Source organism: Schistocerca cancellata, chromosome 9 (assembly GCF_023864275.1).
Source record: "Schistocerca cancellata isolate TAMUIC-IGC-003103 chromosome 9, iqSchCanc2.1, whole genome shotgun sequence".
In the NCBI taxonomy this organism is placed as follows: domain Eukaryota; kingdom Metazoa; phylum Arthropoda; class Insecta; order Orthoptera; family Acrididae; genus Schistocerca; species Schistocerca cancellata.
Window position 1 is genome coordinate 122,570,466 of NC_064634.1, and position 20,497 is coordinate 122,590,962.

General features: G+C 42.4%; 1 protein-coding gene across 1 annotated transcript in view; it reads left to right on the forward strand.

The window, feature by feature from the left end:
* The first annotated feature begins 8,118 nt into the window (after window positions 1–8,118).
* Window positions 8,119–20,497, forward strand: part of LOC126101223 (odorant receptor Or2-like) — an 87,683-nt gene continuing 75,304 nt past the window's right edge. The window contains exon 1 of the mRNA XM_049911914.1: window positions 8,119–8,139. Within this exon, the coding sequence (XP_049767871.1) occupies window positions 8,119–8,139 (21 nt within the window). The remainder of the gene's footprint in view (window positions 8,140–20,497) is intronic.

Below are 20,497 nucleotides of genomic sequence, written 5' to 3' on the forward strand. Positions count from 1 at the left end.
TTTACTTACATCTGCATTAAACAAACCAATTTTTTTTCAGAAAAAAATTCTGTACGATCTCTTGCGTCAGTTACTTACCAAATTCAACCGTGCAGCAACTTCTTGTCATGTGACTGCAAAGACATTTGACACTTTCACTGTGGGAGCTCTATTTAACTTGCGATCAGCTAGCTGCTGATCAATAAGGAAAAGAAAAAAAGTATTGTATCTCCTCCCAGTAGTATATTAATAAATAATATGTCTTGAATTTATTCACTATTTCCCTTCAAATGTTGATGCTACCACGTAGATCCTTTCTTTTGTTGAGAACCTTTTGATTAATGCCAGATGTTTATTTCCGATATTTTTCCCATACTACAGCACGAAGGGGTTTATTTTTTCTCCGTATTCAGTTTCTCTGGTAGTTAATAACTGAGTCAGTCTGACCTTGCTGCATATTCCGATACACTTGCTCATCCATTCATTTTGTCCCTCTCATTAGCTCACCTACCCATAAAGAGCTTATGATTCGCAATTGCCCGATATGAGAAAAAGACAGAAGCATCCGATACCGCCCGATCTAAAGAGTCTGTTAATTAGAAAACAGTTTGACTCTCTCACGGTCATTCCCGATTCCTTTTATTTGTTTAGAGCACGAGACGCCTCCGAAAACCATCTCATTTTTAATGTTAATGATTGTACGCTCCGTTTTTTCTGGGAATAAGTGGATGCTTAACGATTCTACGACACTGAATACCTGGGAGAGTTGCTAGAGGTTACGTACTGACAGGGCGCGACTAACCAGACACCAGTAAAGCACCAGTGCCGTCTCTGAACGGAACAGTTGTATACTTTAAAACCTCACAACTGTTACACAGTGAAGAACAATGAAGGTAATTCTTGCTCCCATCTTGACGCTTTTGTCCACTGGTAAACACAAAAGATGAAAGACAACTAGACAATTTCAGTTAGGTCTGTAGATATATGTTTCTGCCCTACAGCCGGCCGCGGTGGTCTCGCGGTTCTAGCCGCGCAGTCCGGAACCGCGCGACTGCTACGGTCGCAGGTTAGAATCCTGCCTCGGGCATGGATGTGTGTGATGTCCTTAGGTTAGTTAGGTTTAAGTAGTTCTAAGTTCTAGGGGACTGATGACCACAGCTGTTAAGTCCCATAGTGCTCAGAGCCATTTGAACCATTTTCTGCCCTACACTGCTGACACTTACAGCGCAAGGGTTGAAAATTTGCGATTTACGAATGACTTGAGGTAATCTATTGTTATGGGATCTTCCACGCTGTTGGAGACAGGTATCGAAAGCGATATCGCTAAGTAATAAATACTGAGTAAGCTCTTGCTCTTAACGTACATAAATGACCATCCAAATGACGATTCAAAAACTATGATGTTTACTGATTTCACAAGCATACCAAACAAGCGCCAAAACTCGACCTTATCAGACACAGTTTGCTTGATGTCTCACCAATCCTATTACTGGATCACACAGAACTTTTTGTCTTAATCTTGCTAAGACTCATATCACGCAATTTCACAACAAAACAATTGCTAGCGCCAGAAATGGATTGTAAGTTAAGTTGCCAACACACAGATAAACTCTTGAAGAGTTCCAGCTCAGCATGTTTTACTCTTAAAAATACGTGGGATGCACACATTACCAAGCGTCTGCAGCTCTTGGTCTCGCGATCACGTTCTCGCTTCCCGAGCACGGGGTCCCGGGTACGACTCCCGGCGGGGGTCAGGGATTTTCACCTACCTCGAGATGACTGGGTGTTAGTGTTGTCCTCATCATTTCATCATCATTCATGAAAGTGGAGAGTTTGGACTGAGCAAAATATTGGGAATTTGTACGGGCGCTGATAACCGCGCAGTCCGCAGCTCGTGGTCGTGCGGTAGCGTTCTTGCTTCCCGCGCCCGGGTTCCCGTGTTCGATTCCCGGCGGGGTTAGGGATTTTCTCTGCCTCGTGATGACTGGGTGTTGTGTGATGTCCTTAGGTTAGTTAGGCTTAAGTAGTTCTAAGTTCTAGGGGACTTATGACCATAGATGTTAAGTCCCATAGTGCTCAGAGCCATTTGAACCATTTTGATAACAGCGCAGTTGAGCGGCCCACAAACCGAATATCATCATTACCAAGCTCAGTACAGTGTAGGGAAACCTCTGGCATTAACAACAGCTTCCAGTCGTCTGTGAACTGATAAATGCTGGTCCTATAAGGTTTTCAAGGGAATCTCATACCATCCCTTCTGCAAAATAGTGGCAATTGCAAGTAAATATGATGGAGGTAGATAGCGAACAAGCATCCTCCTCTCCAAAATGGTCACAAAGACTAATTCATATTGAAATCTGGTGACTTTTTTGGCCAGAGTGGCTGGGACAATTCATCCTCGTGCTTCCAAAATCAGTTCTGGTTGATGCGAACTACGTGAACAGGGTCTCCGTCTACTTGAAACACTGCATCACCGTTGAGAAACAAACATTGTACCATGGACTGGATAAGATAAGCCAAAACGGTCACATCATCCTTTGTAATAACGCTCCATAGTTCAGCTGTTACGCCTTCGGCACCACGTTTTCCAGTTATGGGCATCAGCATCACAGGTGCGTGGTTTTGGAATCCCAGCTCACGCAGCAATTCCCTGTTCATGATACTCTCTCCCTGCCCCCCCCCCCCCTCTCTCACTCTCTCTCTGTCTGTCTCCCCCTCTTTCTCTCTCTTTGTAATGCTAGCTTTCTAGAGTGCCCCATTTATTTGGTGGAACTCCGAAGCTCCCAGCAGAAAAGATAGGGTCACAGGTAGCATTGTTTCCAGCAGACCGAATCCGGAGAGTGAGAATCAAAATATATCTTGTAAACGGAGGGTGTATTCGCAGCAAAGTGCCGGAGTTCACATCTCTCGCAGGAAGTTCGCAGGTACGCATGGTGCCTAATCCCAGGCCGGCATGTTCAACAATTACCGGAGTGATATAGTCGTCCAAATGTTGGCATTTCATGTCGTATTTCGTCTGTGCTAATACACTGATGCGGCAAAGAAACTGGTATAGGTATGCGTATTCAAATACAGAGATATGTAAACTGGCAGAATACGACGCTGCGGTCAGCAATGTCTATATAAGACAAACAAGTGTCTGGCGCAGTTATTAGACTGGTTACTGCTGCTACAATCGCAGGTTATCAAGATTTAAGTGAGTTTGAATGTGGTGTTATAGTCACCTCACGAGCGATGGGCCACAGCATCTTCGAGGTAGCGATGAAGTGGAGATTTTCCCGTACGACCATTTCACGAGTGTACCGTGAATACCAGGAATCCGGTACAACATCAAATTTGCAACATGGCTGCGGCCGGAATAAGATCCTACAAGAACAGGACCAACGACAACTTAAGAGAATCGCTCAACGTCACAGAAGTGCAACCCTTCCCAAATTGCTGAAGATTTCAGTGCTGGGTCATTAACAAGTGTAAGCGTGCGAATCATTCAATGAAACGTCATCGATGCAGATTTTCGAAGCCGAAGGCTCACTCGTGTACCCTAGACGACTGCACGACACAAAGCTTTACGCCTCGCCGGGTTCCGTCAACCCCTACAGTGGATTGTTGATGACTGGAAACATATTGCCTGGTCGAAAAAATCTCGTTTCAAATTGTATCGAGCGGATGGACGTGTACGGGTGTGAAGACAACCTCATGAATCCGTGGATCCTACATGTCAGCAGGGGACTATTCAAGCTGGTGGAGGCTCTGTAATAGTGTGGGGCGTGTGCAGTAGGAGTGATACGGAACCCCTGATACGTCTAGATATGACTCTGACAGGTGACGCGTACGTAAGCATCCTGTCTGATCACGTGGATCCGAATACCCATTGTGCATTCTGACAGACTTGGGCAATTCCAGCAGGACAAGGCGACACCCCACGCTCCCAGAATTGCTACAGAGTGGCTCCAGGAACGTTCTTCTTCTTCGTTTAAACGCTTCCGCCGGCCGCCGAATTCCCCAGACATCAACGTTATTGAGCATATCTGAGATGCCTTGCAACGCGCTGTTCATAAGAGATCTGCACTCCCTCGTACTCTTACGAATTTATGGACAGCTCTGCATGTTTCATGGTTTCAGTTCCCTCCAGCACTACTTCAGACATTAGTGGAGTTCATGCCACGTCGTATTGCGGCACTTCGGCGTGCTCAGGTGGGTGCTATAGATATTAGGCAGATGTACGAGCTTCTTTGGCTCTTCAGTGTATTTGAGGGCGGCAACTGCACTGTAAGGTTTCTCTGTGATAGTAAGTACTGCAACAATCACTTGTTACTAATATATAGTAGTACGAAGTTTTTCGGCAGCATGCTGCTGTCATCAGGTGCATTTACAGTTGCTTTTACTTTGTAATTAATATGAAGTGAGTTTAGTTTTGTTCGCTTTGTGTGCCAGTGAGGTTACTTGTCGAAAAATATGCCTGTTAAGGGAAAAAAATCTGTTACAGTGACATAAACGACATTTACAACTTACTAGCTAAAATCAGTAAACAGGGCAGAAATATGAACGCCACGGTAGAATGTGAAGACAATGGTAGAACGAATTTTCTAACCTTAACATCAGTAACTAAAACAATTCACACAACTTCAAAGTTTACGGAAATGCTTGGATGATTGGATCACCAGAATGGAGAGGCCGACCTGCTCTCTGGACATGAACCTAATCGAACGTGTGTGGCGTAGACTAAAAATCAGATGTTTTTGGACGTCGCAACGACCACGTACTCTGTGCAACTTACGCAGAATAGACCTTGCACAGTGAGACAAATTGGACCAGAGCTGGCTTCATGGTCTCATCGCGGCATTCCAAGACGGATTCAAGCCTTCATCCAAGCGAGGGGACATTCCATCACCTATTGACGTTATAAGAAACAGAAGATACTGCCATTTCGCAAACATTTTTTTTTAATTTGGTATTCTCGCAAATGAATATATACGCATACCTCAGAGCCAATTTTTTGTTATCTGTGCCACGAATTTAGAAAGAAGGGGTGATTATAAAGTTTTGTTGACGTATGTAATTCTAAAGAGTAACTCCCACTTTACATTGTCAAAAGCTTTCTGCAAATCAATAAAGGTAATATAAGTTCTTCTATTTATATCTGTCCTTCTCTGCAACAGCAGATACAAAGCCAGAAATTACTTCTCTTGTTACTCTGAATTCTTTAAATCCAAATTCTTTTGCAATTTACTCATCGGCATTTCCTCTCATCTCCTTCTTAACTCTATTAATTATTATTTTTGAGGTATGTGATAACATTGATATTGTTACGTAACTGATACCGCCTACTGTCTTTCCTCTTTTAGGTATGGTAATGGTTCTGCATCGTGCGAAGTCTTCCTGGCATGATTCGTCTTTCGTAGCAGTCATTTTTACTCTGAATAATGGATCTTACATGTTTTTCTTACATTTTTCCACAGTTCTGCACGAATGTTATCAACAACAGTTGCTTTTTCTTTCGTTGAGACTCCGTAGGGTATGTTGTAATTCACGTTTAATGATTGAGACTCGCATTTCTCTTTCACACTCATTGATATCTTCAATTGGATTATTTTCATCCTTCAAATCCTTATCATCGTATAGTTCTTTCATGTAGTCTTTCCAACTAGTACATATCTCAGCACTGTCCGCCATTAATATCCACTCTTTAACTACTACAGATTTCGTTCTAAAACTTGTACGGAAGAACTCTGATTTTCTCATAAACTGGGTCTCGTTTTCCTTTTTTCCGATCATTTTGTATCTGTTCAGCAATGCTTTTGGTCCTTTCCCCTTTTTCTTCCCTGAAACTGTTCGTGATGTGATTCTTTAATTTTTTATGGTTTTCTATATGGTTTTCCTTCGTGATATTCTTCCTTTCGTGAACTAGGTGTAGTATTTCTTCTGTCATCCAAGCCTTTCTGGGTTCCAGTTTCCTTTTATCTAAAACCCCATATGCACACATGTGAGCGCCACTAGCCCAAAACCAAATGTACATTAAATGTGTTCTATATCGGAAACCATTCGGAATAGAGCATATGACGATATGAGGTTTTTCGCTTCAAATGAGCGTTCCTGTCATATTCTTGCATATTGACCATTCCTTTTGTGTCACCGTGCATAATTTAATTGAAATCGTCTATTGCCTGGCAGCTCCCGTGTGTATCTTCTTCTAAGAGGAACTTCAGTTAATGAGTTTGTAATAAGCACATTACTTTGATTGGAGAAATCTACCAAATTTTCACCACTTTCATTTGTTTCCCCCAAGCCAAAATTCCCTACTGGCTTATTGCATCTATAGGGATCGTGCTACTGAATTGTACATTAACCCGCCAAGATCGCTGATGTTCCATTTGTCGCAGCCATCGTGGATTTTCCGTTGTCCAATAGTGCATATTATGCCGGTTTATGTTACCGCTGTTGGTAAATGACGCTTCGTCGCTAAATAGAACGCGTGCAAAAATCTGTCATCGTCCTGTAATTCCTCTTGTGCCCAGTGGCACAACTGTACACGACGTTCAAAATTGTCGCCATGCAATTGCTGGTGCATAGAAATATGGTACAAGTGCAATAGATGTTGATGTAACATTCTCAACACCGACGTTTTTGAGATTCCCGATTCTCGCTCAATTTGTCTGCTACTGATGTGCGGATTAGCAGCGACAGCCACTAAAACGCCTACTTGGGCACTATCATTTGTTGCAGGTTGTGGTTGACGTTTCACATGTGGCTGAACACTTCCTGTTTCTTGAAATAACGTAACTATCCGGCGAACGATCCGGACACTTGGATGATGTCGTCCAGGATCCGCAATTGGTAAACGGTCCATTTTAACACGGGTAATGTATCACGAAGCAAATACCGTGCGCACTGGCGGAATGTTACGTGATACCACGTACTTATACGTTTGTGACTATTACAGCACGCACCATCTATCACAAAGCGAAAAAAGTGGTCCAACTGAAACATTCATATATCTTTACGTACTACACGAATATGTAATAAAAAATGGGGGTTCCTATTTTTTAAAAATGTAGTTGGTATCAGTTTGACCTATGGCAGCGCCATCTAGCGGGTCAACCATAGCGCCATCTGGTTTCCCCCTTCAAGCTAGACGAGTTTCGTTCTTTGTAGTTTTTTCTTTTCATGCTTATTTCGTGAGATATTTGGCCCGGTCACGATCAATGGACCACCCTGTATAGTCCTGTCAATTCAGCGGAAGACATGAAATCTGCCAAGGACAGTACTTCTACTTATCGCATGTATCGGTCAGAAAAATGCACCAATGATGACTGATATCAGTCGAAATCGATCTGCAACAAGATAAATAAATTATGTTTCCGCGACTGGTTGCAACATTATTTATAATAATAATTATATACTACTTCTAATAAAGGCTGATCGTATTTAAAAAGCATTAATCTCATTAACTCGCTCCTTTCGGAGTGTGATAGGGGAACTGTAACTGTATATGTTATGGGGGCCAAATTAAACAGTTATTTCTTCAGTCACTTTTATTTTCTTCCACGACACGTTTCGAGAGCTCGCACCCTCATCTTCGCTTGGATCAGTAGTTAACACGACAGTTTCTCCTCCTGGGAGTATCCAGATGTCTGAGTTACACTTCATCTCGAATGCGATCCACTAAAGTGCAGACTACAAATGAGGAGCACACATTTGTTTAATGTTTATACGCATATGCCTATGATACATAAGGCATACAGCTGACTACATCTGATAAAAGAAATTCACATGTAATCCGCTGATACCCCAAAGATGAAGGTGTATAAGCCATCGAAACTTCTCAGTGTGTACTTCTGAGTACAGTGTACAGTGTACAGTGAAATGTTTATCCACAACACCCCCTAAATTTGTTTGGACCAAAGACCCCATTCATCATGCTTTGAACATCGAGTCAAAAAAAATGGCTCTGAGCACTATGGGACTCAACTGCTGTGTGGTCATAACTCCCCTAGAACTCAGAACTACTTAAACCTAACTAACCTAAGGACAGCACACAACACCCAGCCATCACGAGGCAGAGAAAATCCCTGACCCCGCTGGGAATCGAACCCGGGAACCCGGGCGTGGGAAGCGAGAACGCTACCGCACGACCACGAGATGCGGGCGAACATCGAGTCCGTATGTCTGTTAATTCCATATGAGCTTATTTCTATAGTAGCACAGTTCTGTTGAATATAATGGTTGGCGGAGCATGCATTTAAACACGGTGATTTTAATGAGGCGCTATAGGCTGCAGGTATAAAACCCGTGGTCTGGGGGTAGCGTCTTCGATTACTAAACGTCCTCCGTCCCAGATTCGAAAGCCACCATCGCATGTATTTTGATTAATAATCAGCATTGGCGGTCAGAGGCTTCCGACGTGAGAAGTCACTCTCATTCTGGGCACTCTCTTTTCCTTAGGGCGGGAAACTGCCCTTTAATGTGGAGAGATCAGCAATGATCAACGGCCCGAGAATACAGAAGGTAATGTAAACCACTGCAGTAAGGACACATAACGTGTACTCACAGGACATATGGCCTATAACTGAAAAAAGTGTCATCATGATCTCTCCATTGGCAAGAGATTCCGGAATAGTCCCTCATTCACATCTACGGGAGGGGACTGCCAAAGGGGAGGTGACCATGAGAAAAAGATTCAATAACCAACGACAGCATAACGTTCTACGAGTCGGGGCGTGGACTGTCAGGAACTTGAACGTTGTGGGGTATCTAGAAAACTAGAAAAGGAAGTTGCAAAGGCTGAATCTAGATAGGAGTCAGTGAAGTGAAATGGAAATAAGACAAGGATTTGTAGTCAGATGAGTAAACGGTAATATTAACAGCTGCAGAAAATTGTATAACGGGAGGAGGATTCATTATGAATAGGAAGGTAGGGCAGAGAGTGAGCTACTGCGAACAGTTTAGGTACAGGGTCGTTCTCATCAGAATCGACAGCAAACCAACACCGACAACGATATTCTACATGCCGACGTCACAAACAGAAGATGAAGAGATACGGAAGTATATGAGGATGTTGAAAGGGTGATACAGTACATAAAGGGAGATGAAAATCTAATAGTCGTGGGGAACTGGAATGCAGTCGTAGGGGAAGGAGTAGAAGAAAAGGTTACAGGAGAATATGGGAATGGGACAAGAAATGAGAAAGGAAAATAACTAATTGAGTTCTGTAATAAATTTCAGTTAGTAATAGCGAATACTCTGTTCAAGATTCATAAGAGAAGGAGGTATACTTGGAAAATTCCGGGTGATACGGGAAGATTTCAGTTAGATTAATTCATGGTCAGAGATTCCAAAATCAGATACTGGATTATAAGGCGTACCCAGGAGCAGTTATAGACTCAGATCACAATGCAATAGTGATGAAGAGTAAGCTGAAGTTTAGTCAGAAAGAACCAACACGCAAAGAAGTGGGATACAGAAGTACTAAGGAAAGACGAGATACGCTTGAAGTTCTCTAAGACTATAGATACAGCAACAAGGAATAGCTCAGTAGGCAGTACAGTTGAAGAGGAGTGGGCATCTCTAAAAAGTGCAGTCACATAAGCTGGAATGAAAAACAGGTACAAAGAAGGTAACTGCGAAAGAACCATGAGTTACAGAAGAAATACTTTAGTTGATCGATGGAAGAAGGCGATAAAAAAATGTACAGGGAGATTCATGAATGCAGAAACACAAATCGCTGAGAAATGAAATAAGTAGCAAGTGCGGGGAAGCTAAGACGAAATGGCTGCATGAAAAATGTAATGAAATCGAAAAAGGAATGATTTTCGAAAGGAAAATACAGAGGAGAGACCGGACAGGTGGAAAGAGTACATTGAAAGGCTCTACGATAGAAGAAGAAACAGAAGTCGATTTAGAAGAAATACGGGATTCACTATTAGAATCAAAATTTAAAAGAGCTTTGGTGGACTTAAGATCAAATAAGACAGAAGCGATAGATAAAATTCCATCAGAATTTCTAAAATCGTTGGGGTAAGTGGCAACAGAACACTATTCACGTTTCTGTGTAGAATGTATGAGTCTGGCGACGTACCATCCGACTTTCGGAAAAATATCATCCACAGAGTTCCGAAGACTGTAAGAGCTGATAAGCGCTAGAATTATCGCACAATCAGCTTAACAGTCCATGTATTCAAGTTGCTGACAAGATGAATATACAGAGTAATGGGAAACAAAATTGAGAATTTGTTAGATGACGATCAGTTTAGCTTTACGAAAGGTAAAGGCGCGAGGAAGGTAATTCTGACGTCGCGTTGATAATGGAAGCAAGACTAAAGGAAAAGTCAAAACACGTTCTAGGATTTGCCGACCTGGAGAAAGCTTTGGACAGTATAAAATGGTGCAAGATGTTCGAAATGCTTAGAAAGATAGCGATAATCTACCTGGGAAAGTCGGGTAATGTACAATACGAACAAGAAAATAGTAAGAGTGGACGACCAAGAACGAAGTGCTCGGATTGAAAAGAGTGTAAGACAGGGCTGTATATCGAAGAAGTAGTGATGGAAATTAAAGAAAGGTTCAGGAGTGGGATTAAAATTCAAGGTGAAAGGATATCAATGATACGATTCGCTGATGACATTGCTGTCCTGAATGAAAGTGAAGAAGAATTACGCGATCTGCTGAATGGAATGAACAGACTAAAGAGTACAGAATATGGATTGAGAGTAAATCTAAGAAAGACGAAAATAACGAGAAGTAGCAGAAATTAGAACAGTGACAACCTTAACATCAGGATTGATGGTCGCCAAGTTGATAAGTTAAGAAATTCTGCTACCTAGGCAGCGAAATAATCAAGGACGGACGGAGCAAGAAAGACATCAGAAGCAGACTATCACTGATAAAAAGGGTATCCCTGGCCAAGAGAAGTCTACTAGTATCAAACATGTACGTTTGGGACATAGCATTGTTCTGTAGTGAAACATGAACTGTGGTAAAACCGGAGTAGGAGAGAATCGAAGCGTTTGAGATGTGGTGCTACACGTGGATGTTGAAAAGTAGATGAAATAATAAGGTAAAGAATGAGGAAGTTCTGTGCAGAATCAAAGAGGAATGGAAAATGTGAAAATCACTGACAAGGAGAAAGTGCAGGATGATAGGACATCTGTTAAGACATCAGGCAATGACAGGTACTAGAGGGAGCTGTAGATTGCAAAAACTGGGGAGGAAGACTGAGATTGGAATACATCCAGCAAATAATTGAGGACGTAGTTTGCAAGTGCTACTCTGAGATGAAGAGGTTGGCACAGGAGAGGAATTCGTGGCAGGCCGCATGAAACATGTCAGAACACTGATGACAAAAAAGGAGAGAGAGAGAGGGAGAGAAAACAAACTGCAGAATTTTATCCTCGACCTTGGAATGGGTCACTTAAGCGTTGCCTTGAGCGTGCATAGGTTTAGAAGACCATGACAAAAAGCTAACTTAATGTGTGCCGTTTCGATCTTCTGGATGTTACGTATATGCATTTCAGATGTGTTGTGACTTGGGCTGGACCTGGCATTTTACTATTATATCATTTAGCGGGAATTTAAGGAGATGGGACCTGGACAAACTGAAAGAACCAGAGGTTGTACAGAGTTTCAGGGAGAGCATAAGGGAACAATTGACAGGAATGGGGGAAAGAAATACAGTAGAAGAGGAATGGGTAGCATTGAGGGATGAAATAGTGAAGGCAGCGGAGGATCAAATAGGTAAAAAGACGAGGGCTGGTAGAAACCCTTGGGTAACAGAAGAAATATTGAATTTAATTGATGAAAGGAGAAAACATAAAAATGCAGTAAATGAAGCAGGCAAAAAGGAATACAAACGTCTCAAAAATGATATCGACAGGAAGTGCAAAATGGCTAAACAGGCATGGCTAGAGGACAAATGTAAGGATGTAGAGGCTTATCTCACTAGGGGTAAGATAGATACTGCCTACAGGAAAATTAAAGAGACCTTTGGAGAAAGGAGAACCACTTGCATGAATATCAAGAGGTTTGATGGAAACCCAGTTCTAAGCAAAGAAGGGAAAGCAGAAAGGTGGAAGGAGTATATAGAGGGTCTATACAAGGGCGATGTACTTGAGGACATTATTATGGAAATGGAAGAGGATGTAGATGAAGATGAAATGGGAGATATCATACTGCGTGAAGAGTTTGACAGAGCACTGAAAGATCTGAGTCGAAACAAGGCCCCCGGAGTAGACCACATTCCATTAGAACTACTGATACCCTTGGGAGAGCCAGTCCTGACAAAACTCTACCATCTGGTGAGCAAGATGTACGAGACAGGCGAAAGACCCTCAGACTTCAAGAAGAATATAATAATTCCAATCCCAAAGAAAGCAGGTGTTCACAGATGTGAAAATTACCGAACTATCAGTTTAATAAGTCACAGCTGCAAAATACTAACGCGAATTCTTTACAGACGAATGGAAAAACTGATAGAAGCCAACCTCGGGGAAGATCAATTTGGATTCCGTAGAAATGTTCGAACACGTGATGGAATACTGACCTTACGACTTATCTTAGAAGAAAGATTAAGGAAAGACAAAGCTACATTTCTAGCATTTGCAGACTTAGAGAAAGTTTTTGACAACGTTGATTGGAATACTCTCTTTAAAATTCTGAAGGTGGCAGGGGTAAAATACAGGGAGCGAAAGGCTACTTACAATTTGTACAGAAACCAGATGGCAGTTATAAGAGTCGAGGGGTATGAAAGGCAAGCAGTCGTTGGGAAGGGAGTGAGGTTATAGCCTATCCCCGATGTTATTCAATCTGTACATTGAGCAAGCAATAAAGGAAACAAAAGAAAAGTTCTGAGAAGGTATTAAAATCCATGGAGAAGAAATAAAAACTTTGAGGTTCGCCGATGACATTGTAATTCTGTCAGAAACAGCAAAGGACTTGGAAGAGCTGTTGAACGGAATGGACAGTGTCTTGAAAAGAGGGTATAAGATGATCATCAACAAAAGCAAAACGAGGATAATGGAATGTAATCGAATTAAGTCGGATGATGCTGAGGGAATTAGATTAGGAAATGAGACACTTAAAGTAGTAAAGGAGATTTGCTATTTGGGGAGCAAAATAACTGATGATGGTCGAAGTAGAGAGGATATAAAATGTAGACTGGCAATGGGAAGAAAGCGTTTCTGAAGAAGAAAAATTTGTTAACATCGACTATAGATTTAAATGTCAGGAAGTCGTTTCTGAAAGTATTTGTATGGAGTGTAGCTATGTATGGAAGTGAAACGTGGGCGATAAATAGTTTAGACAAGAAGAGAATAGAAGCTTTCGAAATGTGGTGCTGCAGAAGAATGCTGAAGATTAGATGGGTAGATCACATAACTAATGAGGAGGTATTGAAAAGAATTGGGGAGAAGAGGAGCTTGTGGCACAACTTGACTAGAAGAAGGGATCGGTTGGTAGGACATGTTCTGAGACATCGAGGGATCACCAATTTAGTATTGGAGGGCAGCGTGGAGGGTAAAAATCGTAGAGGGAGACCAATAGATGAATACACTAAGCAGATTCAGAAGGATGTAGGCTGCAATAGGTACTGGGAGATGAAGAAGCTTGCACAGGATAGAGTAGCATGGAGAGCTGCATCAAACCAGTCTAAGGACTGAAGACGACAACAACAACAACATCATTTAGCGCATTGAATTTGTTACAAGACCACACCTGGGGTAAAAATTTAAGGTGAAAGTAACTTTCGCATGATGTATCAGTATAAAGTAACGTGGTTCGATGAAACATAGACCATACATAGAAAGAACTGCTACAGTACTGTAAAGAAGATAACAGAAAGAAATAGGCAATTAGGCGGTTAGTAATCACACTTTCACTCAAAGCCACTATGGTTCCTTATTGTCACCTGGACATTGCAAAAGTTGGGACATGGTTCTTAACAGGGTATATGATCACCATGGATGACAATAGATGCTCTCAAATACGCTATCATGCCTGCCATAAGATTTTTAAATTCTTGTGACAGGGCGTTCAATTCCTCCACCAGTAAGGTTGACAATTATTATGTGGCCGTCGCCGCATGTGGAAGTACTGCAATACGTTTCTTCAATGCATCTTATATGCCCCAGATGGCATCTAAGTTGGTGGAACGGTAAAAAAGACGAGTACATTCGCTGAATACCCTCTCGTTCCAAGAGCTCCACCATTTGCGCTTCTCAATGCGGTTGCACATTGTCACCCATAAAAATGAAGTCTGAGCCCAATTCATTACGAAGACGCACATGGGAAAAGAGCACAGTGTCACGATAAGGTTGACGTGTGAGTGTACCGTGTTCAGAGATTTGGAAGCCAGTACGCCCATGCATCCCTTCTCACATCATAGCAGCTGGTCCACTAAGATGGATCCTCGTATGGTGAAAGGCGGGAACACCTAACACATCCAGAAACATTAAATTTTGCACATGAGAATAGTTTAATCCATTCACGCTCATTTGTCCATGTCTCTATAATTAGCCACCGCTACCACTTCTCAAAGGCTACAGTGTGGCACACGCCCCCACGTATGTCAGGACTTCCTCAAAATGTTCGATAGCACCGTGTCCACTTTTCCGGCTGGTGATGTGGAGGGTGAACCTGAACTCCGCCGACAAAATTTCGAAGATTGTCGTGGGTCTTTTTCTATGCATTTTGATACAAGTGACTTTACAGAGTAACTGCAATTCGTCTGATTTCTTACCCCAAATTTATGTTTGTACCCGCATTGCACTTAAAGTATCTGCACAACGCTTCAAACTTAGTCGGTTTCCGCTGCGTACCTTGTTTGTTCTATTCAGTCAGCCGGCCGCTGTGGCCGAGCGGTTCTAAGCGCTTCAGTCCGGAACCACGCTGCTGCTACGGCCGCAGGTTCGAATCCTGCCTCGGGCGTGGATGTGTGTGATGTCCTTAGGTTAGTTAGGTTTAAGTAGTTCTAAGTCTAGGGGACTGATGACCTCAGATGTTAAGTCCCAAAGTGCTTAGAGCCATTTGAGCCATCCATTCAGTCACTTCCTGTTGACAATCTTGATATCCTTACTGTTCTTAACCTTCAAGCTTCAGTACTGCGCTATTATCTTGGTTTTGTTTTTCGCCAATGTTGGTTGTGTCAGCTTGCTATTCACGGAATGGCCCAGCAGACCATTCAGAGAAGCTAACTGAATCTGGGTGGTGTTGCTGATACTCATCCACATGTGGTTTCCACTACTGTTGACAAACAGATGAAGGAGGTCGGCAGTGGGCATATAACGACCCCACTGCCTCTTTTCCTGAACTCAAATATACTGAGGTGACAAAGGTCATGATATAGCAATATGTATATATACAAATGGCGGTTGTATCTCTTACACATGGTATAAAAAGGCAGTACATTGGCGCAGATGTCATCTGTACTCGGGTGATTCATGTGAAAAGGTTCCCGACGTGATTATGGTCTCACGATGGGAATAACCAGTCTTCGAACGCGGAATGTTAGCTGGATCTGGTCGCATAGGGCACTCCGTTTCGGAAATTGTTAGGGAGTCCATATTCCGGGATCCACAGTGTCAAGAGTGCGCCGAAAATACCGAATTTCGGCCATGACCTTTCACCGTGGACTACCGCAGTGGCCGACGGCCTTCACTTACCGACAGAGAGCAGCGGCGTTTGCGTAGAGTTATTAGTGCTAAAAGACAAGCGAATAAACAAGCAACACTGCGTGAAATAACCGCAGAAATCAATCTGGGACATACGACGTACGTATTCGTCAGGACAGGACAGCGAAGTTTGGTGTTAATGGGCTATGGCAGCAGACGACCGAAGTGAGTGCCCACACTAACAGCACTACGTCACCTGCAGCGCCTCTTCTGGGTTCGTGATCATATGGGTTGGACCCTAGACGATTGAACACCGTGATCTGACCAGATGAGTCTCGATTTCAGTTGATAAGAGCTGATGGTAGAGCTGGAGTGTGACTCAGAGCCCACGAAGCCATAGAAGCAAGTTATGAAGTCGTCTTGCAGTCCGGTGATGGCTTCTTGTAGTGTGTGCTGTGTTTATATGGAATAGACTGGGCCCTCTGATCAAATTGAACCGATCGATCATTGACTGGAAATGGTTGTTGTGATAAACCTTTTGCATTTCCTTTATGTTTTCGTTTTCTTTAAAGGCAAAGAGACAAGATGAAGCGGTAGCCCATCATAGAGCCTATGCCTACCGTCATGTATTTTTTGACTTTCAGTTGTTAAAAACAGAGGATTTTTTCTGGTACCAGTAGGAGGAAGGAGGGATTCGCGCTCAGCTAGCGAACGAGTGAGAAGCACGCCATTTTTAGAGAGTAATTGTAGACCGCCATTTTGGGGTCGCTATGAATAAGTGAGGAGTATGTATTTCATATGTGCACCGTTTAGAAAAATACAGTATTGTTTTATTAACAGAAAGGTCGTGTGAGTTGTTATTTCAAATAGTACAATAATTACAAGAACTGAAGCCCACCTGTGTACTTTGGAAAATTACGAAGATCCGATAAGCTTAATGGGAACACGGTCAAGACTTCAAAGGTGAACACGACGACCAAACGTAGGATTATAAAGAATGGTAAGCACAAATCTACAGCGGAGAAAGAAACTACTTCGCCCTGCAAAATAATATGAACTAATACGAACTTATTTCCAGGCATAGCTCAGCTTATTGTGCTTGTCATTCATGCCGAAAAATTAATGTCATTAATTCAATACATTTTAGAAAGCCACGCATTTTATTATCATCTATTCCATTATTTTATTATATTATATTGTGTTCGGCTACTTGGTGACCATTTGCAGCCATTCATGGGCTTCATGTTCCCGAACAATGGTGGAATTTTTATGGATGACAATGCTCCATGTCACCGTGCCACAGTTGTTCTCGGTTGGTTTGAAGAACATTCTGGGCAATTCTAGCGAATGATATGGCCACTCAGATCGCCCGCCATGATCCCAGTCGAACTTTTATGGCTCAAAAAACGGCTCTGAGCACTATGGGACTTAACATCTGAGGTCATCAGTCCCCTAGAACTTAGAACTACTTAAACCTAACTAACCTAAGGACATCACACACACCCATGCCCGAGGCAGTATTCGAACCTGCGACCGCAGCGGTCGCGTGGTTCCAGACTGAAGCGCCTAGAACCGCTCGGCCACAATGGCCGGCAACTTTTATGGGACATACTTGTACATCTACATTTACGTGATTACTCAGCTATTCATAATCAAGTGCCTGGGATAGGGTTTACTGAACTCTTTAAAGTTATTTCTCTACCGTTCCACTCTCAAATAGCGTTCGGGAAAAATGAACACTTAAATCTATCCGTTTTTCTCTTATTTTGTTATAATGATAATTACTCCCTATGCGTGGGTGCCAACAAAATATTTTCACACTCTGAGGAGAAAAAAAAAGTTCAAATATGTGTGAAATCGTATAGGACTTACCTACTAAGGTCATCAGTCCCTAAGCTTACACACTACTTAACCTAAGTTATCCTAAGGACAAACACACACACCCATGCCCGAGGGAGGACTCGAACCTCCGCCGGGACCATCCGCACAGTCCATGACTGCAGCGCCCTAGACCGCTCGGCTAATCCCGCGCGGCACACTCTGAGGAGAAAATTGGTGATTGAAATTGGAAGAGAAGCTCCTGCAGCAACGAAAAACGCCTTTGTTTTAATCACTGCCACACCAATTCGTGTATCATGTCCGTGGTACTCTCTTTCCTATTTCGAGTTAGTACAAAACGAGCTGCACTTCTTTGAACCATTTCATCAGCCCTATCTGATGCGAATCCCACATCACACAGCAGTACTGCAAGAAGAAAACGGACAAGCGCAGTACAAGCAGTTTCTCTGGCAGACCTGTTAATTTTCTAAGTGTTCTCCCAATTAATAGCACATTAGCTATGTGACGGTTCCAATTTAAGTTATTCGTAATTGTAATCCATAAATATTTAGTAGAGTTTACAGTCTTTAGATTTGTGTGATTTATCTTGTAACTGAAATTTATCGGAGTCTTTTTAGTGCTCATGTGGATGACTTCACACTTTTCATGATTTACATTCAATTGTGAATTTTTTCACCATACTTATATCTTGCCTAAACCATTTTGGAACTCGTTCTTATCATCTGCTGACATTACATGACAGTCAATGACAGCATCATCTGCAATCAATCTAGGAGGACTGCTCATATTCTCTGCTAAATCGTTTATGTAGATCAGAAACAACAGAGGCCTATAACACTTCCTTGTGAAACGCCAGATGTTACTTCTGTTTTACTCTATGACTTTCTGTGAGTTACTACGAACAGTGACCGTGGTGACAGGAAATCATAAATCCAGTCACACAACTGAGACGATACTCCATTTGCATGAAATTTAATTAGAAGTCGGTTCTGAGAAACGGTGTCAAAAGCCTTCCGGAAATCTAAAAATATGGAAACAAGTTGACGTCCCCTGTCAATAGCACTCATTACTTCGTGATGATAAAGAACTAGTTGTGTTCCACAACGAAGATACTTCCTGAATTCGTGTTGGTTCGTGTTGGCTATTTGTGAATAAATCGTTTTCTTCGAGGTGATCCATAATATTCGAGCATATTATATGTTCGAATATACTACTGCAAATCGACGTTAGTGATACGGCTTTGTAATTCAGCGGATTACTCCTATTGGTGTGACTTATTCAACCTTCCAGTCTCAGGATACGAGAGCGAGCGGTTCCTTATGACTGCTAAGTATGGAGCTTTTGTATCAGCATACTCTGAAATGAACATGACCGGTATACAATCTGGACTAGAAGCCTTGTCTTTTTTAAGTGTTTTAAGCTGCTTCGCCACACTAATGACATCTAGAATGAAATTTTAACTCTACAGCGGAGTGTGCGCTGATATGAATCTTCCTGGCAGATTAAAACCGTGTGCCGGACCGAGACTCGAACTCGGGCCCTTTGCCTTTCGCGGGCAAGTGCTCTACCAACTGAGTACCCAAGCACGACTCACGCCCCGTCCTCACAACTTTACTTCTGCCAGTACCTCGTCTCCTACCTTCCAAACTTTAAAGAAGCTCTCCTGCGAACCTTGCAGAACCAGCACTCCTGAAAGAAAGGATATTGCAGAGTTTACAGCTATAATACTCACTTTTCTTATGTGTACCCTCTTCCTATGTTCGTCCTGCACCCTTCGAAACTGAAGCCCTTTCTTCACGTTCCCGAGACCTCTAACCTAAAAAACCGCCCGGCCCCGCTCCACACAGCCCCCACCACCTGTGTAGCCGCTTCCTGCGTGTACTGGACTCCTGATCTATTTATCAAAACACAGAAAACCACCACCCTATGGTCCAGTATGAGGAATGTGCAACCTACAAGTCGCAAAACCGTCTGAGCCTCTGATTCATACTCTCCACTCGGCTCGGTACGCAAGGACGACAGTCGGTTCTGTCGACATAACTGAGATGTCGGTTCGTGCACAAAATCCTGTACCAGTAACATTTTCGTTATTATGGAGTGCTATAGAGGCAGCATGGCTCAATATTTCCGCATGGGACTTCCAACGACTTGAGTCCATGTCGCGAGTTTGCACTAGCCGGGCAAAAGGAGGTTCGACAAAGTGTTAGGAGGTATCCAATGACTTTTGTCACCTCAGTGTACAGTCTTCTCTTAGTTTATAGATCGTTTGGTCGTTTCTGTGAAGCAGATCTTGCTACGATTATGTCTGTCTCACGCAGTGTCTAAAAGCGAATCCGCGAACCCTGACAAAAAAAATTGTGTCTCGAACACTGTCTTAAGGTGTCAAGCACTCTTTGTCTAATCTTGACCGCGTCTTTACCTGATTACGATTCAATTGGGCTCTAGAACTTCTTCTGGAGCGTTCAGTAGGCACACAACTGGGTCGTCGTATTTACCAACAAAGTATTCGAAGCTCTTCACTGCACATTTTGATTTCTTTCATTTGACAAACATAGTGACGGCGTCCAATCGAACAGGAACTGTGATTAAATTCACTTTGAGTAATTTCTCCTGAAACTGAAGCTTCTGTTTGTTGTATACGGTCTCCACGTTCTGAAGGAACAAATTTTGAAAGCGAAGTTTGTTGGTTCGTCTCGGAACAGCTATCAAAGTTAGTTTTTAGTAAAGTTAAAATTTGCTTTCCAGAATAAGATATTTACTGGATATTTAGTGGCTTCCTCTCACTACCATAAGTCTTTACAAAATACTGTTAAACTTAGTACTTCCCATACCTCTACAGATAAAATATTCTCGAAACTTTAAGAAAGCGACTTTATGCAAATGAATTTTCCTCAAGTGATGTAGCAAAACGAACCGTCAGAAGTGACTCTACTCTAGTTTCTTTAAATTTAAGCACTGCTGTTGGTGACGTTATATTATCGTTACATTTGAACGTAACATATATGAAAAATGAAATGGATTTTAAAATCAAACAGTAATACTCAGTAGTTGTAAATGACGTAATATTGAACAAAAAGCAC